This window comes from Papaver somniferum, chromosome 2, assembly GCF_003573695.1.
Source record: "Papaver somniferum cultivar HN1 chromosome 2, ASM357369v1, whole genome shotgun sequence".
Classification (NCBI taxonomy): Eukaryota; Viridiplantae; Streptophyta; class Magnoliopsida; order Ranunculales; family Papaveraceae; genus Papaver; species Papaver somniferum.
In genome coordinates this window covers 6411275-6433019 of record NC_039359.1, presented here as the reverse complement: position 1 = coordinate 6433019, position 21745 = coordinate 6411275, and the positions used below count along the sequence as shown (strand labels likewise).

The following is a 21745-nucleotide window of genomic DNA, read 5'->3' as shown; positions in this document are numbered from 1 at the left end:
CCACAAAAATACCTACGAGTTTTGTTCCGTCTTTTGATAAATCAAGGTGAACAGGAACCAATTGATAAACCAAACTTATATTCCATAAGAACAACTTAGTATTATCAATCACCTCACAATAATCTTAATAGACGCGGCGAAAGAAGATATTGTGGAATCACAAACGATGAGACGAAGATGTTTGTGATTACTTTTATATCTTGCCTATCGGAGATATCAATCTCATGCCAATCTTTACGATTATACTCGTACAATAGAAACAGCAAGATCAGATCACACAACTACGAGAAAGTAGTATCGATCTAGCTTCACAATCCCAATAAAGTATTCAAGTCGTTAACCTACAAGGTATCAAATAAACCTAAGGTTAAAGGAGAATCCACTCTAGCTTATACAAGTAGTATCACACAGGAGGTGTGGGGATTAGGTTTCCCAATTGATAGAGTTCTCCCATATATAGTCTTTCAAATCAGGGTTTGCAATCAATGTTAGCTTGGTAACAAAGCATTCAATATTTACCGTTAGATGGAAACCTGATTAGATTCAAGGTAATATCTTTCAACCGTTATATCGAAAACTTAGCTTGTTACATACAAATGAGATGCACATTTTAGGTTTGTGTAACCGTACCCAAACATGTACATTTGTTGGTTCAACAATAGTTAACCAAATAGTTAGCCATATGAGCACTTTCATATTAACCATATTCTTCTTCACCATAACTAGTTCAAATGACTCAAATGAACTAGTTAGGGAGTTTTTTAATTTCTTAGATCTTATAGAAGTATACAAGACACAATCGAAGCAAAAACGATTTGATTCACTCGAATCGATTCATGAACTTTATAGCCACGGTTTGAAAATTGCATTCCTTAGTTTATATAAGTATAAGTTTACAAATAATCGTCTTTAGAAATAACCAACTCAAGTACGCGGACTAAGTTCGCGGACTTAAGTACCCGGAAGGAGTTTACAAACTCCAGCAGATTTTCTCGGGATGAGAACCTCCGACAGTTCGCGGATTGGGATCATGGACTCTTGTTCCGGTTTTCCTGATCAACAAAGTACGCATACTTTGGTTCAAGGAATAAGGACTTATACATATATGTGTTTCCACACAATGCTTATATACAATATTGGTTATATAATCTAAACTCTCATTTCAATCATTGAAACATTCTTAGAGGACGTTATATAGTTGTTATTCACAAACCATTTTTCGTCAAAGCCATTTTCAAGTGATTGAAACTTAGCATGACTTTCGTCACTAGGTAAAGATGAACTTGGCCAAGGCAAAAGCTTACCAACACATATTTCGCGAAATAGATAAGCGAGATAAACTCGGTTCGAAGTAGCAAATGTGTATAATCAAATTCTATATAGCAAAACGACTTGTGTCTCAAGATAGGAGATAGAGTAGATAGACTTTTGAGTGATATATAAGTTCAAGTCTCCACATACCTTTTAGTCGATGAAGTTCCACCAGTTCCTTGAGTAGTTCTTCGTCTTGTATGATGATCGCCATGGAGTTCTTAAGCTCAACTACACTTTCTATCCTAATCCGAGACTTAGCTATAGTAGACTAGAAATTAAGACTTATAGTTTTGATCACTATCATTGACAAACATGCTTGAGATAGCAACGCATGCGAGTTCGACCGAGCAGTGCTCTAAAAATCTCCCCCTTTGTCAATTTTAGTAACAAAACTATCAATACGTATGGAATACAAAAATAAATAAATAAACTTTTGTAGCTCCTATTCCACATGCCTAATCTTCAACATTACTCGAAATATTCGTCACTTCCAAGTACTCCAATGATTCCAAAGGTTGTAAGTTTATCATCATCGTTGTTGAAAATCCTTATCTATAACAATGAGAAAACAGAATTATCGATCATTGTTATCCAGTGTCATAGTATCATTATGAAACATCAAAGTTCAATTGTATCACAACTTTGACAACAATACTATGGTGATATGTATCACTCCCCCTTAGTCAATACTTCATCTCACATGGAAACCACTCCCCCTTACATAATGATCCGAAAATCATATGTATTTGTAGTGTGAACTACACATTAATTCTCCCCCTTTTGTCAATAAAATTGGCAAAGGTACAAGAACGGGATCCTAATCAAAATTTACGTAGAGACATTTCATGAACAAAAGCATATCAACTTATTTAGATGCAATCATATAGTCGAAGCTAAATGCTTTCATCAAGGAGTTTATAAAGATACAAGATAACTCCTATAATATTCCACAGCCGCACTCCCCACAAAGATTTGGCAATTAAGAACAAGTTTAATTAAGAACTCTCCCCCGTAAAATGTCATTCCTGAAAGAACAACAAGAGCGACCTCAATTTCGTGAGAAAAGAAGGATTTATTTGGACATAACAAATCACATACGAATATGAATTTCAATCCAAATAATACTCAATTAAGTTAACCACAAGAAAACCCATGATTAATTCAATCGGAATACACAACTAAATTACCACAAGAGTGTGATCAATTTAATTGGTCATGATCAACACAAGTGAACTTACGGAGCCTCACAGTATATACATAAAATTGGATCAGGGAAGATCAATACCGCGGAATAGACAAGGATTCATTCTATTTTGCATCACCATTTACACAATAACATACAATAGACATAATCCTCGCAAACAAAAGTTCATCCTATCTTCCATCAATAATGACATAATAGGCTTCAAACTTTTGTGATATCAAAAGCTCATTCATTCTTTTATCAATACATGCATATCGACTTACGAAAGACTTAACTTTTGACAAGGTATGGGACAATCACAGTTCACGGAAGAAAACACACATATCCCATAACATATTGCAATATATAAAACCATAAGATTAAAACTGCAAAAATCATCTTCCCAACAATTTTAGAATTTAAACAAATAAACCTAAAAACATGAAGATGAGAACGTTGGACATAGCTATGTGTAATCACAATAATGTCTATTCCAAATTCTAGTTATTCTTCTAAATAAAACAAGAAAAGAATATTTACTAGGCGAATAACAAAATCAACAAGCTAAAAAACAGGAACAGACTCCTATGCCAAAGCCGGATACAAACTGAAGTCAAATAGACGGTTCACTATCCTCATGAGTCTTGAGGTCTTTGAGCTTGTGATTGACAGCATCCTTTGCATCTTCATAGAAGAGATTCTCTTTGAGAATATCATTGTTGTGATATTCTATGAGACCAAGGTCAGAGGTAACCTTTTTCAATTCAGTTTTTAACACATCAAGACTTTTCAAAGTATCAACGAGCTGCAGTTTTGATTCCTCAAAGTATTTAAGAAAATCATGAACCACTTCAGCAGAATCCATATCTTCCTTATCAACATCCTCATGAGTATAGGCATAGTAATATGAGGCATTGGGATGATCATCTTCTACAAGGGTTCCTTTTTTCCTCCCTTTTGACTCGAAACCTATATCTTTATCAAGAAAACCTCTTGCAAACCCACAAGAACGTGAAGGAGGAGAGGATGACATTCTTGACAAAAAGGAAATAACACCCAGAGTATGCGTACGATACTCAAAGGATTGGTATTTAAAAGGTTTTCTAGGGAAGAAGTTTTTAGGGTTTTCAAACAGTTGACTCGTACCAGAACACGGGTATCCGTTCGAGTACAACTTGACCCAAAAAAAAACTAAAAACTTTTGCTACATGATAATTCATAAATGGCTCAATAAATTTCATAATTTCAGAGAAGAAATTTAGAGCACAAGAGTAGCAGACATCATAGTTGCAAATAAAACTTCTTTTAAAAACAAGAGAACAACAAGGAGCAACTTTTGACACAAACAATACTTAAGCAAAACTTGTCTGCAAACAATAGTTTAGCTATGGACGATAAGAAAATAACCCAACTAAACAGAAGCAATTTCGCCAATAGTATACCTGATTATTAACACATCTCACTCAACAGGATTTTTATGAGTAAGTTCTTTAACCCTTGTGATTAATTAGCACAAGTATGAGCTCTGAGCTCATTAAAAGAATTGTGTTTACGATCAAGTCTCTTTTTTCTTTCATATCTAGGAAGGAATCCCTTTTGATGTGAGAAATTATCATATAAACTTTTTGTCATCAAAATACGAGACATAGTTTAAGTTCTTACCAGAAGAATTTTGACTTGAGGAGGTAGACAGTCTGTTGACAATTTCTTTATAACTTTTGATTATCTTCTTCAGGTTATCTCTTACATCATCATTTTTTCCCCTTTCTCCTGGAATTTTGTTCACATCAAAGATATTGTTATCTCCTCTAACAGAAGAAAAGACTTGATCTTTTCTTAGACTATTTTTGTTGAGGCGTCTGTTCTGCTTCTGAACGTTTGAGGAACTCATAGAATTGACTTTCCCGGTAGCATACACATGGTAAGTACAAAAACCAATTGGCTTAGACATACAAATGTCAGTTACACCTTTGAGAATTAAGTCTAAGGTGTGTTAAAGTCGAACAAAGGAATTTTTATTCAACCTAGAGTTTTCCTTTTGTTTAACAAAACTTTTTTCTTCACAAAAGAGACATACTTTCTAATCACAAGGGTGATTAGAAAGTGCAGTCTTAACTGCCTTGCTTGGAGATTTCTTCCTTCCATGTGATGTGGAACGTCCTTGATTAGAGGAGGTGACTAACACATCTTTTCTGATAGGAAGGGATTCTGATTTTACTTCTGGAGTTGGAACTTTCCTAGTTGTAGCAGAAGTACTTGGTATATTAGACTGCTTAGAGAATCCTTGAATTGAGAGTTTACTCAAGCGATGTTCAATTTCCAAAGCATCCTTTTTAAGGCTTGCCTCGAGAAGCATACGTGAAGAGTGATCTTCAGTATTTTCTCTGAAATTACAGTCTCTTACTACACCAAGGAGAAAATTGACATGGTTTTTCAACCGATTAAATCTATCAGCTTGGATTCTAACAAGATTTAGAATCAACTCACTCTCTTCAGCTGTTTCTCTTTCATTAATAGAGATAGACTCTTTTGAAAGGTAATCGGGATAGCGCATGTCAGTGTCTGTCTGTCTCGTCTGAACACAAGGTTGGTCTATATTTGAGATCGATGAATCTTTCTCTTTGATAGATGGAATCAAGACAAAACTTTTATTTCTGGTGACGCGTTTATCAGAATTAGTACTCTTGTCCATAGAGTCAGATCACTACAAACACAGACTTATAAGGTCTTTAATGTGTTTGCCTGCTCTGATACCAATTGAAAAGGCGGGGGTACAACAACCACACCCAATATTTCGATTAGCAATATGTATGGACTAACTCCAATATACTTTCAAGAGAATCAACTAGACTCAATCTTAATAAAGTATATCAAAGAGTTATATCTCTCTTTCTCGATTCAATTCTTACTCAAGCAAATAGAAATCTGCGAGTCTAATCGAATACAAGAGACATCACTTGAACGGTACCAAAGACCAGTGTTCAAGTATCAATCAATGTAAATCAACAACCGAAGGTTGGATATTCTAATTGATTGATTCAAACGCACAACCTGTGATATTTTAATTATATAACAAAATATAATGCGGGAAAGAAATAACACAGACACCAGAAGTTTTGTTAACAAGGAAACCGCAAATACATAAAAACCCCGGGACCTAGTCCAGATTGAACACACACTGTATTAATCCGCTACAGACACTAGCCTACTACAAACTAACTTTGGTCTGGACTGTAGTTGAACGCCAATCAATCTCACATTGATCCAAGGTACAGTTATGCTCCTACGTCTTTGATCCCAGCAGGATGCCACGTACTTGATTCCCTTAGTTGATCTCAGCCACAACTAAGAGTTGCTACGACCCAAAGTCGAAGACTTTAATAAACAAATCTGTATCACAAAGAAAAGTCTACGATAATAGATAAATTTGTCTCCCACAGAAATACCTACGAGTTTTGTTCTGTCTTTGATAAATCAAGGTGAACATGAGCCAATTGATAAACCAGATTTATATTCCCGAAGAACAACTCAGTATTATCAATCAGATCACAACAATCTTAATCGACGCGGCGAAAGAAGATATCGTGGAATCACAAACGATGAGACGAAGATTTTTGTGATTACTTTTATATCTTGCCTATCAGAGATATCAATCTCAAGCCAATCTTTACGATAGAAACAGCAAGATCAGATCACACAACTACGAGAAAGTAGTATCGGTCTGGCTTCACAATCCCAATGAAGTCTTCAAGTCATTCACCTACAGGGTCTCGAAGAAACCTAAGGTTAAAGGAGAATCCACTATAGCTTATACAACTAGTATCACACAGGATGTGTGGGGATTAGGTTCCCAGTTGCTAGAGTTCTCCCTTATATAGTCTTTCAAATCAGGGTTTGCAATCAATGTTATCTTGGTAACAAAGCATTCAATATTCACCTTTAGATGAAAACCTGATTAGATTCAAGCTAATATCTTTCAACCGTTAGATCGAAAACTTAGCTTGTTACATACAAATGAAATGCACGTTTTAGCTTTGTGTAACCGTACCCAAACATGTACATTTGTTGGTTCAACAATAGTTAACCAAATGGTTAGCCATATGAGCATTTTCGTATCAACCATATTCTTCTTCACCGTAACTAGTTCAAATGAACTATTTAGAGAGTTGTTCAATTGCTTAGATCTTATAGAAGTATACAAGACACAATCGAAGCAAAAACGATTTGATTCACTCGAATCGATTCATGAACTTTGTAGCCACAGTTTGCAAATTGCATTCCTTAGTTTATATAAGTATAAGTTCATAAATAATCATCTTTAGAAATAACCAACCCAAGTACGCGGACTAAGTTCGCGGACTTAAGTACCCGGAAGGAGTTTACAAACTCCAGCATATTTTCTCGGGATGAGAACCTCCGACAGTTCGCGGACTGGGTTCGCGGACCCTTGTTCTGGTTTTCCTGATCAACAAAGTACGTATACTATGGTTCAAAGAATAAGGACCTATGCATGTATGTGTTACCACACAATGCTTATATCCAACACTGTTTATATAATCTAAACTCTCATTTTAATCATTGAAACATTCTTAGAGGACGTTATATAGTTGTTATTCACAAACCATTTTTCGTCAAAGCCATTTTCAAGTGATTGAAACTTAACATGACTTTCGTCACTAGGTAAAGATGAACTTGGCCAAGGAAAAAGTTTACCAACACATATTTCGCGAAATAGATAAGCGAGATAAACTCGGCTCGAAATAGCAAATGTGTATAATCAAAGTCTATATAGCAAAACGACTTGTGTCTCAAGATAATAGATAGAGTGGATAGACTTTTGAGTGATAGATAAGTTCAAGTCTCCATATACGTTTTAGTCGATGAAGTTCCACCATTTCCTTGAGTAGTTCTTCGTCTTGTATGATGATCGCCATGGATTTCTTGAGCTGAACTACACTTTCTATCCTAATCTGATACTTAGCTATAGTAGACTAGATCAAGACTTATAGTTTTGATCACTAATATTGACAAACATGCTTGAGATAGCAACGCATGCGAATTCGACCGAGCAGTGCTATAACATAATGTACTGTCAATTTAAGTCTGTATTTGATTCTATTGATGTTATTTTGATACACTTTTTGTACGCGGAGAATACTCACTTGGTGACACCACTGAAATTACCAGATGATCGATACCTGCCGAGAGCGGCAAGGTGGAATATCAGAGAAATATTTGTGGAGTTCCTAAAGGACATGAAGACTTCGCAATACACACTAAGCCCCCAAGAAACAGTATATATTACTAGGACCAGTTTTATATCATTATGCTGCTTGTTTTTTTGGTTTAGGAGACAATGATGCACCATTACATATCTCAAAACTGATGAAATATACTTTTTTATATTTTCATACATGAAATTATTTGTTTTAGACACTATCATAAAATTAGTTTTATGTTTAACCAAATGATTGTGTGTGTATGTTATGCACTATTAATTTTAGTACATAAAATTAAGGATGAGGATTTGAGGCTTACAATCACATCAAAATGGGGCGAGTTACTGAGCAGGAAATAGGGCCTCCCCACTGATGTGAGTAAGCTAGAATAAATTTTGAATGTTATATATCACGGATCTTACCCACTTCCACAGTCAAACTCAGAAGATGAAGAATCTAGAAGTAGCTCAGAAGACGACACTCATTTGAGTGGTAATTTAGACGACATTATTCCATCAGCAACTACTCCCTTAAGAATAGAAAGTCCAAAGGAAATTCCAGTTGATACGCGATAAACAACGAATGAACAGGAAAATGCTACTCCAACTATGCCTGTTATTGGAGCTTTGAAGAAAATCTCACACAATACGTTGAAGTTTCGCAGTTTAAAATTTGGGCTCGATCTGATTTAGAGAAAAAGATGAAAGAGCGTGCCAGAACTGTCACTGTTAAGTTTTATAATTCTTCTAGTATTAGTTTGTGTTTTTAAAAAACAAAATTGTTGTTGCAACTTGTCAATATATATTCTATATATAATACTGAAAACCGTACAAGTACATATCTGCAATCCTGAACAAAAAAAATCACTTTATGTTGAAACAAACTAAAAAAGTTGAACTCCAACAAACAGCAGCGACACAAGCTCTGGGAACATAAAAGCGGAAATTAGTTCTCTTAGAGAGAGACATGTTGCCGCGTATGCACTTTATGCCCTTGGTTTGTGAGCTACCGAGTCTGAAAAAAAATGCATTCAGTACCGATGGAGAGACTCATTGACCTTGCCATCCATGGAAAAGGTATTTATACCAAGGTATTTAGATATCTACAAGGTGAAGGAGATGCTTTATCGTCTCTAGGTACTCTTGATCTAGTAGACTACCCATCAACTGATAGTTTAGAAAGCATGGAAAAATTATACCCAACTCAAATTTTTGATAATTATTATGCTAAATATTTGGATCCTCTCTCACAAGTTTCGCGACCAACTTTTGACTTGGGTTTAAGGATAAAAGATCAAAATGTTGAAAATGGAGAAGAGGTGCAACAACTTGTAGTTGATCTAGGTGCACCTGATCCACCTCAAATCCATCTTGCACCTGCGTCTGCGCCTAATGAAGATCCAGTTGTTATAGCATCATCATATTAAATGAATCCCTCAGCTAAGCAACCTCAAATCAATACTGCACTTATACCCAATGAAGCTTTGGCAGATGACTTAGCTGCACCCAAACAAGCTCATACGAATCCTACAACTGAGAAAGCTGAACTTCAGCAACCTGCACAAAAGGTATGAACTTGTTAACACTTATTACATATATTCTATAGTACCCAAAATATTGTTAGCATGTTTCGGAATAAAAAAAGATCTGATTTGTTTCAAAAAAAATGCAGGAAACAAGGAAACCTTGGGATGCCATTCCATTCAATGAAGTATGGAAGAAGAAGAAAATTAAGAATGACAGAAAGGAACACAAAGAATCAGTGAGTGTTGTGAAGAATTTAGTACGCAACTACATCTATATCTCTAATCCATATACGTCTTTTTTACTAATAACACTTTAACATGTTACCAAAAAATTTGCAACTGCCGATTCCATAGACATCTCCAGTTTTAGATGCTGAAAAGGGAGATGAAGCTCGATTAAAGGAGATTAAAAGCGCCAAAAAATCTAATGCATACGCTGAGACTCTCGAAATTCTTGTTGAGCTACAGAAGTTAATTATAATTAGCAAAAAGTGGAAAGTAACATGCAATTTGTTATATAACATGGAAAAATCCAACAATACATATGTTTTGTACTCATTGAGACTAAGGGTACATATGTTCTGTACTGAAAGAAATCCAGCAATACATATGTGTTATTCTATTCATTTTTTCGTTTTTTTCATTTCATTTATTTTTTACGTTTATGTTATATTGAAGGATAAGGAACCTGGGGTAAGTCAGACACCAGAGAAGAATGACGTACCACTTGGCAAGAGACTCGTGGATATTCTCGCTACAAAGGATAAGGAAGTCAGAGCAATAGAGAAGAAAAAGTTAAGTATGTCAGTAAAGGAGAAGGAAATTGCTTCAAGAAAGATAAAAAAGCCGACTATCTCATCTAAGGAGAAGAAAAAAGCTCCAAAAATCACATTTACCCCACAGAATTCAGTAACTCGGAGCAACCCACAAAAAATAGTTGATCCTGATTTCGGGAGTAGCAAAGGATTGTCAGGAATTAAAAGGCAAAAACCAAAATCCAAAGCTGAAACCCCAGTCAAACAAGCTTGCCCAACATAGAAAGTTCAGCAAAAGGATAACGAGAATGTGAAAAAGAGTAAAGCTAATTGTGGTCCAAATCTTAAAGAATATCCTAAAAAAATTGAAGACGACACGCAAGTTTCTGAAGCTAAAGAAATCTCCGTTCTATAAAAAGTTGATTCCATAAGAAATACATATTCTATCTCCTTTTTTTGACAAAGAAACCTCAATGTGAGTCTCTCATGGATATGTCCATTGCATAAACATACATTATGTAATTCGTTTAGGATCAAACTTATAAATGATTTTGATTATTTGAATTTGCAGCTCCAGTGCATGGAAAGTTCCTACTGCAGTTGGTCATCTCATATTATTTGCAGAGACACTTGAAGATTTGGTACAACAGAGCTTTAGAGGAAGATCTTATAAATTACTGGCAATACCAACTGAAGAAAACATTTCAGAATGAGGAAATGGTGGAGCAAAGAAAAGGTACATACCAGTATTGCACACTGATGCATCTGGATGGGTACGTTTTCCTATTTATCTTGACAAACAAAATGAATCTTGTTTTTGATAAGTGCAGTACATATTTCTCATATTGTTGAAAAAATCGACTTCATGCTCACTTTGTTTTAGATATTGAGAATTTGAATTGCATATCTCCCGTACTAAATGAAATAAAACATTTTTTTAATGTTGTAACATTTATTATGCTTTCATATATGTGTTTTACACTATGATTTTCAGTACATATTTACCATACTAATGAAAAAAAGTAACCATTTTCACATATTTTTCTTTCTTTTTTCAGTTTTATGCAAGTAACCCATTGTATCAAATAGCAGCAAAATGTGTTTTCAATGTACCCATCAGTCAAATGGAGGAAGGAACCACGAAGATTCTTATTCCAATTTCACATCAAGACGTGCATTGGACGCTGCTTGTGTGTGACTGCAAAAAAGGAGAATTCCACCACTACAACACTTGGGAAGTTGTATCCAAAGACCAGTGTCTCGATGATGCTAAATGTATGGCAGAATTCTGCTTGTTATCAATTAATGAAAACTTGATGCGCCGCGGCCTTCCACAAGTACGCAAAATAAATTTGATCAGTTACCCAACACCTTAACAGGGAGACTGTCCAGATTGTGCACTATGTGTCATGCACTTCATGAAAAAACTTGCAAATTAGGAAGTCAATGATAGAATGCGAATGAGCTTGGGGGATGATGAACAAATCCAAGTTAAAATACAAAAGAAAAAGATCTCTTTAGCATGCAAGATACTCTCTACAACAACTCCTCCTGAGCAGAGTTGGAATCTTAATGGTCCAAGTGGTTTTTAAGCTAATATCTGACATTACATATATGAAACACTGATTAGGACTGTACACTAAAATTTATCCTAGAATATATTATAAGTTTACTAGTCGTTTTTGATATATTCCAAGTTTACTAATTGTTCTTAGATATTTTGATAACAACTGTGGTGTTTGTCTTTAATCTATGTGCAGTTGTTTCGCTTTATAAAAATCTTGACTTGTTGTTGGATGGTAAAAGTCCAAAGTATGTAGAGTGCATATGTGTGTTTGGTGTGTCTTATGTAACATTTTCTGTCACCTAGAAAGATACGAAGTACATAATGACTGTACTCAACAAATTATATATCCAGGTACTCTGTGCTTATGGTCACAAACAATCTTGGACAATTATAATGATATACTGTAACATTTATGCAGTGCATAGGTGTGACATATTGTAACATTTATGCAGTGCATTCACCCGAGAAAAATAGAGTACATAATGATTGTACTAGAAAATTATCCGGTTACTTGTTCAGTACAGAGTAGATAACAACTCAGAATACATAACTCTTGCACTCTTAAAAAAACTTATAAAGCAACCTGAAAACCAATAATATTGAAGGTCAATAATGCTTGAAAATAATTTCTGAATAATGAGTCTTAAATGAGCACAAAGTACCCTGTCCCATAAATATATATAACAGTACATAATTGCAGTACTCTAAAAAAGCTAACAAAAGTTTTTAAAATGATGCGCAAACAGAATCTGCATTGTGACCAATAGAAGTAGTCAGGGAGAACTGAAACTTAAAACTTAGGGGTAAGAAGGTATGACAGTGCAGGTGGCCTTGTTGTGATGAGATTACTTATGGAAGTTGAACATCTGACACGGATTTCCTACTCTTCTCCCATGCATTCTTGATACAAGGGAAAAAAGTTATCAAAAGTAACCTTATGTGGTGTATTGGTAATGGGAGTCAAGTGGATTTCTGGTATGGTGCTGGTATAAATGAACTTCCATTGTCTGCTATCACTAATTCGAATAATGTTACTGTTTATGAACTTACTGTCAGGGATGTAATTAACCCAAACACGAAACTATGGGATCTGTCTGTTGTTGATCAATTCATCTCTGATGAGGTGAAAGTAAGTATCTATTACGTAGCCGTTCCTTCGAGTGAGGGTAGGACTGATATGAGAGTTCGGGCTCATGTGAAAGATGGTAGGGTAAATTTTAAAGAGGCTTATAAATATCTAAGAGTTGGTACGAACAATACCAATGTTAACTGTAAATTTTTGTGGAATATTAAATGTCCACGAAAGATCAAATTCTTTTTGTGGAAATTGTGCCACAACAAACTTAATCTAAATGAATCTCTTTATCGGAAATGTATTTCTTCAACCCCTGAATGTGACTTTTGTAACTGTGACTTTGAAACTGTTTACCATTTGTTTTTCAATTATTCTCCAGTTTCCCCTATTTGAATAAGTTGCATGACATGACAGGTCTGATAATAGAGTTGGATGTGATGTCACCTACATACTTAAAACAAATATTTCTATGAACACTTCTGTTGGTGGTATTAGTTGGTGTTACATTATCCCTCATGTGCTATGGAACAGTAGGAATAAATTAATTCATGAAAATGAGAAGTTTGTCGCTTTAAAGACTCTTGCTTTGGTCATTAAAAGAGCAGGAGAATATTACTTTACAATCACTAAAAAAAAATGAAAGCTTTACTTGTACGAGTGAAATGAAGTACTATTTAAGTGGAAATTCCCCATGTCAGGATATTATAAGTTAAACACAGATGGTGCTTCTTCTAACTCTCTTTTTGCAGAAATTGGAGGGGTGGCTAGAGATGATGCAGGTTATTTTGTGGCAGGCTTTGCTAAGTACATATATTAGAATGAGAGTAATGTGGCTGAAGTTTGGGTTGCAAGAGATGTTTTGTTACTTGCTCTCCAATTGGGAATCAAAAAGTTTGAGGTTGGTAGACTCTACCTATACCATTCAACCGCGCAATGGCGAAATTGCTTCTCCATAGTACCTCGAGCGGCTTGTCCATGACATTGTTGACATGAAGGAGAAGTTTGAAGATTTTGTCCTTGTGCATCAATACATAGAATCAAATTTTATTACTGACACTTTGTTGAAGAAAACTTATGAAAGATTTTTAGAGGACCCGTGGTTTACTAATCCATCGGAGAAGATAATTAATAATCTTGTTGTTGACATTCCTGATGTGTCTTATCCGAGAATGAAAGAAAAATTAGGGGGTTAAATTAGTATCTAGCCGATCCACGTTGATTGAGAAACTGGTGTTATGACATGCTTAATTCTCGATCCCTAATTTAATTAGCCAAATGTGATTTCTAGCCAGCAAAAAAAAAATTAAAAAATTAAAAAAAATGATATGATATGTCCCACATGAAAACCCGGATGCACGGTGTGACTCTCCGACTGCCTTGGGGGTAAATTACGGGGAGCAAGCGTTTTCACCAAAATCCTGTCCATGAAATTGGTGTCGATCTTGTTTTTCCTCTGGACTCCGGTGAACAAAATGCCCACCGAGGAGGGATGATCTTATTACCGATCAAGTACATTTACTTAGATCATCATCATACGTGTCCAAGTAAAACGAACGGTCTGGGGGTATTTTAGTCATCTTGAGAAAACATCGTACTCCCACGTTCACGTGATTATCTGAGCCAAGCAAGCTTTTCCCCTCAAAAGTGATGGTCTTTCAAACTTCAAAACTTGGCTCTGCATTTCTGTTCATTGTTGTAGAAACTTGTACGAGAGACTCTGACTGACACTGATAAGACTCAATTAAACCTACCCCCAAGGGTTTAATTGAGAACCTCTACTGTTCATTAAAACAATCATACCAAACAAAAACCCTCTTCTTGTCTTCTTCTTCTCCTTCTCCTCATTCAACAAACAAAAAACCCTAGAAATCATCTTCTATGGAGGTCGATTGGTCTAAACTTCCACCTTATTTAGTTGAATTAGTAGCATCAAAGCTAACCCTAGATACTGATTACATCAAATTTCGTTCGGTATGTCCAAAATGGAGATCTCTATTGTCTCCTTCATCTCCTCATTTACCACCATGGTTGATGCTTACTTTTTGTACTGATCCTCAACTTCCTACTCGTCGCCAGTTTTACTTCAATGGTGGAGGTGGTGCTTCTAAATGTGATTTTCAAAACCGGTTGAAATTACCTGAAGAAGATTGTAAATGGGGTCGTTGTGTTGGGTCTTCCAATGGTTTGATTGTTCTTCTTTCAGGTAAAAATTCAGACATTCTTCTCTTTAACCCTATTACTAGAACTCAAGTCTTTCTTCCAAAGTTTAAAATTTTCCCAAAAGTGTCATGTATTCGGAAAATAGTGTTGTCCAAAGAAGGGGGTGATTGCATTGCTTTAGCAAGTATTAGTAAACGATTTGAATTAGGCTACTGTAAGAAAGGAAACAAAGCATGGTCAGTTATTAAGGAAGCTAGAGGTTATGGGTATGATATTATCTATTTTAAAGGTTTATTTTATGGTGTTAACATCATTGGATGGTTGGCTATTTGTGATGTTAATGGGGGTTCAGCAGTAGTTACCGTAATCAAACCATCTATATCGGTGCTGTATTGGGATAAAGATGACCTATTTCACAAGTTTTATCTAGTGGATTCATTTGGTGAATTGTTGTTGGTTGCTCGTTATCTTAGTGTTGTGAATGATCCCAAGTTTAAGAATAGTGATGTTATCAAGACGAGTAAATTTCGGGTTTTTAGATTAGATACGTCTGCAGCCTCGTCTTCGTCATCATCATCGAGCTATGCAAAATGGGTTGAAGTGTACGATTTAGGTGAGCGGATGCTGTTTGTGGGTGGGGGAAGCTCTGCATTGTGTTTAGCAGCGACTGAGGTTTCCGGTTGTGAAGGGAATTGCATATATTTTGTTAGTGAATATAATGATAGTCCTTGGAATCCTGATACAGGTGTTTTTAATTTAGCCAATTCTAGGATTCAGCCATTAAAGTTTCCTAACAGTGAATGGCGCTGTACTCCTACTGCTGTTTGGGTTAAGCCTTACCCGTGTTAAATGGAAAGTTTGATCATCAAAGTCCCAAGATGAAAATGGTTAACCAGACCAGCTGGTATAATCTTACGTTGTGGAGGGTAACAGTAAGTATTCTTGCTAGTCTAGTGGTCTTGTAATTATCGTAATAGGAAGGAACCTTTAAAATCGCACATCCTTCAAATCTAGTATTGTTTAGGAATCCCAATCAGTAGAGTTATAACTATATTTTGTACTTAAGCTACTAATATAATGAATGAGTTTTTCAGTTCTAATTTTTATTCATTTTTTTTTTAGATTCTATCAGTTTGAGTTCAAATATGATAATCTTCTTCTCTATGGCTAACTCTTATATGTACGGTTATTAAGCATTCTTTGATTTCCGAACCAAAACCTGAACCTCTTATAAATGCTAACTCTGATTTGGGTTGCATTACTCAAATACTTGTAATAGCATTTTGATTCTTCAGTGATTTCCTCTGTGAGGATCTGTATGGTGACTAGAACATGTTTTGCTTGTATGAAAAAGAATATTAGAGCAGGGTCTCCCAAAATTTTCTCATTGGTTGTGGGATGTCCGAACTCTGATGTCGTAGGATCAAAATTTGCAGCACATCTGCTGATACTTAGTCCACTTTTTTATCTATTAAGAACACCATTGATGGGTTCGTCGGCCCGTTTACATAGTAGCAGTTTCTCTGCACTTGACTTTGGCCTTGTAGCCTTTCTCAAAAGTCGAGTTACTATTTTTACAAAGAGTTGAACTAGAGCTGATGTGTAAGGAAGCTGTGGATATGCATGAAATTGAATATGGGGTTTCTCTTATGTCAAAGGAAAGAGAGAATATATGTGTGGATTAAAATTTTGAATGAAGTTGCAGTTTCTATGGTGTTGCACATACAAGTCTGAGTTGGAAGTCATCTTTTTTCTTACTGGCTTTGAGAATCCTGGAAGTGGAGGAGGAAGCGACTCACATGTCAATTGATAGGAGGTTGGAGGTTTGCAATGGGGTCAGAAATCGATCGGACTGTGAGGCTTACATGGAAGTGGAGTAGCTGAGATAGGTGAGTCTACTTTATGAAATGCTTTAAAGGATTTCGGAATCCAACGGCCAAAATGTTAACTTGTTCTTAATGTTGGATTCTAGAACTGTGGCTGCAGGTCACATGTATTTCTGCGCATAGCAGAAGACTCTAGTTTTATTGGGCTAATGTGAAGTGAAAAGAAGTTGAGTGAGCTAGAGCTGCCTGGTCTCATATGTGCCAATCTCAAACTGATACAGTTCCAGGTTTGCTACCACAATTTCCTCTATAGTTCTTGTCACATGTGCTTGGTGTGTCATATTAGTAGGTTTCTCTAGTATATCAAATACTTCAAATGTATACTCTTGTTGTTTGTGAATGTGGCTTTTAAATGTTCTTATCTGTGTTTGTTTCACATTACTATGGGCACGATGATTAATCATGGTCAGTATAAACAACAAATGCTCTTAAGTGAATAAAATTAAAACATTTTTACAGACCTAGAACCCTGAAACAGAGTAAAAACTGTGGACTCTGTTTTAGCGTCTGCTCAAAGTGCTTTAGATAATTGTTCGAGTACCAGCATCTTCTGTTACACCTTCATGCTGTCGGTTCAGACTTTGTTTTAAGGCTAATGAATGCTTCTGCCTGAACACTCATCCAGGAGTTGTTGCTGTGGATCTTTCCCAGTCAAGGATTCATAAGCCCAAGCAACAATTTATCTGCCTGCATTACTCTAGTTTGACCATCTAGTTTCCTGTCCCAGTCTAACCAGAATTTTATTATCCTAGAATTGAATTTCGTTTCATATTTTAAACTTACAGTAATGCACTTCTTTGCTTTTCTTCTTTCTGCTCTAGACTATTCAAATCCAGGATTGTGAAAGACCCCATACCCGTATATCTTGGTCTTCCATAAATTAAATAAACTTGATTTGGGACCGTGGTCGTCCGTCTCCAAGTTGTTGGCCGATAAGATTTATGAGATGGACATGTTCGAGGTGCCTTATGTGGAACAAACAGTATTCAAATGATGTCCTATGATCTGTTTTTAGATACACCTAGGGGATGATGGATTCTATATGAACCAATGTATTCTATGTTCTGGGGCTATCTAACTATGTAATATGTTTGTATGAACTTGTGTTTTCTACTTACTATGCGATAGTGTCAAACATGCACAAGTGTATTTGACAGTCAAGGATGTTTGAAATTAAATCAATTCTCCCTAGATCTCGTCTCTTTTTATCCTGCCACAACAAGCTTTTCCTCCCTATACATTATAGGGATCTGACTATTCTTTTCTTCCTAATGGCAGGTAAAAGAATTTCTGAAACAGTCTGCTTTCGGAAATGAGGTAATGGATCAGATGCTTGGGTTATGCTACTGGTAAACCGATATCCAGGTCCTTTCTCTGAATGGAAGTTCATATCCAGATCTCATTGTCACAATTCTATCTGTTGTTTTGGTAAATGTGCTTGTTGATCTCATGAAATAGATTTTCACTAGGCGGTTGCTTAATATTTGATTTATCTTGTCGTGTAGATAAAGCTTATAAACATTCTCGACGGGTAGCATAATTGTTTATATTCTTCCTTAACTTTTAGTTCTCAGGGGCCCTAGTAGAAACCCTTCAAGCGAATCAAAACATTGGATATCAATTGTTTTGACCTTCTCCCCGAATTGCTAAAAAAGAAAATCAGTAAGCATCTATGTTATATACATTGAACTTTACATGGACTTAGTATAAAGTTCATATAACGTCTGATGATGAAAACTGTTCTGCTCAACACCTATCCTAGAACGTCTGATGCTATTGCTTTTAACTTAGACCAGATGATGAAAACTGTTCTGTTATACACTTGTCGTTCAGAATGCTAGGTTTAATTGTTTAATCTTCTGAAGACAGTAAGCATCTATGTTAGATACATTCGACTGCTTATGGACTTCGTAAGATGGCGGTCCACAGTTCTACTCAACACTCACTATTGAACGTCTGATCCCTATTGCTTTTAACTTAATCCAGATGATGAAAACTGTTCTGTTATACACCTGTCTTTCAGAATGCTAGGCTCAATTGTTTAATCTTCTGAAGAGTCCTCTTAGAGCTGTTATTCTGGGTCTTCACAAGGGTATTTTGCTTAATATAGAGAGAAAAGTGAAAACAAGATACCCAGTTTTCATATCCTCACTGTCGAGGATCACCAGATGAAATGTAACTGATAATGGGCGTTCAAGTTCAGTTTGCTGTTTTTGCTATAATATTTTATTACTAGCAAAGATTAATCAGAAAAATACAAGAAATGGGGGTCAATGCAACCTCAAAAAAACCTGAGAACTTAATTGAAACGCTATTAACTAATGCCCTGCCGTCCAAGTTTAGTTTGCTAGTCTAACTAGGGGTGTATATCCACAGAATATAAATCTGTTTGGATGGGCTGACTTTACATTCCCCTTGGTTTCATTTCTTTGAAGTGCTCTTTGGACTAATCCGACCCAGTTACTTGCTGAATGAGATGTTCTCTCTACAAGATTCGTCAAAATTTTAAACGTGTTATATTGTTTTATTGAGTCGAAACATATTCTCTTTGATTTATGCATGCGAGTTGTCCAAGGTTTCGTTTTCTTTTTGAATCTCGGTGCAGCTTTCTTTAGCAATGATTTTACCTTTCTCATGATGGTGATGTCATGATATTCCGTCATTCATTTATTTCTTTTTGCAACATTTCTTATCTTTTTTTACTGATTTCGACTGTCTCTATTGGAACAGATAAACTCGTACGCAGCAGTTGACAGTAGGGAGTGATCTTGGTATAATTTATGCACGCAGCAGTTGACAGTAGCGAGTGATCTTGGTAAAACTTATGCTGTGTAGTATAGGAAGGTTTACACTGATATCATGAATTCACCAGGCTGTGGATTTTGCATGCGGAGAAAAATTCATCCGAGTTCACTTCACAAGATTTTTAATGAAGGAATCGATATCGGAAGCTCATCACTGAATCATCCAAAGCGCCGGATGCTAGATATGGGTTACCGGTGGCCTGTTCATTTCAGCAAATCCCTCTGAAATTTTCGTTAATCAGTTTCATATGGCTTCAAGCCAAATATTATTTTATAAATTCAACACATCTAAGTTCATCAATAATTTTTTGTTTTCATTTATTTATTGACCAAGGAATGTCCATTTATCGTTAGTTAGAACTTAGAAAGCAATACAACCTTCCATTGAGTCCTAACTGGACTTCTCCAGGGACAAGACAACTAGTATCCACATCGCAGGCAAATAAAGAAGCCTTATTGATGGATGCATCAGATACCTATTAGGAAATCAGATCATTACAAAATATTGGGTTCAACTTTTCAAGTCTTCTCAAGTCAACTGTTCATTACAAAATAATAAAGACAAAAGGGAGAGACTATCGACGGAAAATCCAAATAGATATTAGTGTTTGATTTTCATTGGACTTCGATATCCTTCTTTTCATCTCATCATCCAATAGAAGAATCAGATTTCCCTATCTCTCTCTCGGATCACCGGATCAGCCAATTTCTCTTGATCCAGGTTTTTCTTCAGCTTTCTCTGATTTGAATAATTTTAACCTCTTTGATCTGTTTATTTCTTTCATTTTTCACTTTATTAACCAAAATGGATGTGAATTGGTCGGAACTTCAACCTGAATTGGTACAACTTATTGCTAATAAGCTAACCAGCTATATTGATTACATTAGATTTCGTTCAGTCTGTGTAAATTGGCACTCAACTTTATCACCTACTCATCGTTACTTACCTTACCAATTTCCATGGCTAATGCTTCCTTATACTGGAAATTGTTGCCGTTTCTTTAATCTCTCGGCAAACAAGGTCTACCAATTGAACTTACCACTACCAAAGGCTCCAGTTCCGAGCCGTTGTTGTGGTTCTTCACATGGCTGGCTTGTTTTTCAGGTAGAAAATAACCCAAGCATATTTCTTTTTAATCCGCTCACAAGCATTCAAATCCAGCTTCCTCCATTAACAGCATTCCCAAATGTATTGGATTTTGATGTTAATAAAGTTGGTAAAGAGTATCTTTTTCGAGATTCGCCTACAAATGATCCATACAGATGTAGTGCTGTTGATATTCTTGATTCTTTTATTAAGAAAGTAGTTTTTTCTTCGTCTCCTACTTCAGATGAGTACATTGTTCTAGTAATCATGAATGAAACAGGCCAACTGGTTTATTGTAAGAAAGGATTTGAATCATGGAAAATGATTGATGGTGCCCAAGGCTACTCTCAGGATGTTATATTCTACAAAGGACTATTCTATGCTGTAACCAAGAGAGGGGCTATTGCAATTTGTGATGTCACTGGTGAATCTCCAGTGGTGACAATCATTACAACACCGCCGCTACGAAGACCATTACCAAGTCGAACAATACTTGTAGATTATGATCGTTATTATTCTGATGAATTACTTTATTTGGTGGATGTGCTTGGTGAGCTGTTGCTGGTTGCGAGGTATTTTGAACTTGTAGTGGATACTGAGCCGAATATGTCAGTTTACAAAACAGTTGGTTTCTTTAAGTTAATAAGTCCTGTAATATTTGACTTGAACTGTTTCATTCCCTAACGTATCTTTCAAGTCGTGCATATTGAAAACATAACTGCGAAGCATGAATGATTATACTCTAGTTAGACATAGTATTAAGAAATACAATACGAAGTATAACGCTTATCTTTTGAACTTCGTATATAAGACATCGACATAATCGTATGAATGCTATTGTGATTATGTGTATTGGTAAAGTTGAAGATTTCATCCTAGGAAACAATGTTTTACATTCGTTTAAAGTAAGTAGTTCATAAACTTGGTTTGTGAATAGAAAGGGAAATCGCTAGGCTTATTGGTATTTGTTATTCATTGCAAATATTTGGATTACCAATATGTGTGATTAGTATAACCACTCATGACTTGTTTATGTTCTTGGTAAAACTATTCACAAAGTCTGAATTATTAGTGAAATCGATCTTAAGTAATTACCTGAGATGGTATGATCGATTTGTTGTTATTGGTATGACCGACTCTATTCATTGGGGAACAGATCCTATGAAGAGG

The 21745-nt window shown here is 35.7% G+C and overlaps 2 protein-coding genes across 2 annotated transcripts; both read left to right on the top strand.

Annotated features, from left to right (window-relative positions):
• Positions 1 to 14516: 14516 nt before the first annotated feature.
• Positions 14517 to 15647, top strand: LOC113350618 (F-box protein SKIP23-like). Its single transcript, XM_026594756.1, has one exon. The coding sequence runs from the start codon at positions 14517 to 14519 to the stop codon at positions 15645 to 15647; it is 1131 nt and encodes a 376-aa protein (XP_026450541.1).
• Positions 15648 to 20025: 4378 nt separating this feature from the next.
• LOC113352940 (putative F-box protein At5g55150) lies at positions 20026 to 21293 on the top strand. The gene has a single exon (XM_026596685.1). The coding sequence runs from the start codon at positions 20294 to 20296 to the stop codon at positions 21257 to 21259; it is 966 nt and encodes a 321-aa protein (XP_026452470.1). The 5' UTR covers positions 20026 to 20293; the 3' UTR covers positions 21260 to 21293.
• The last annotated feature ends 452 nt before the right edge of the window (positions 21294 to 21745 follow it).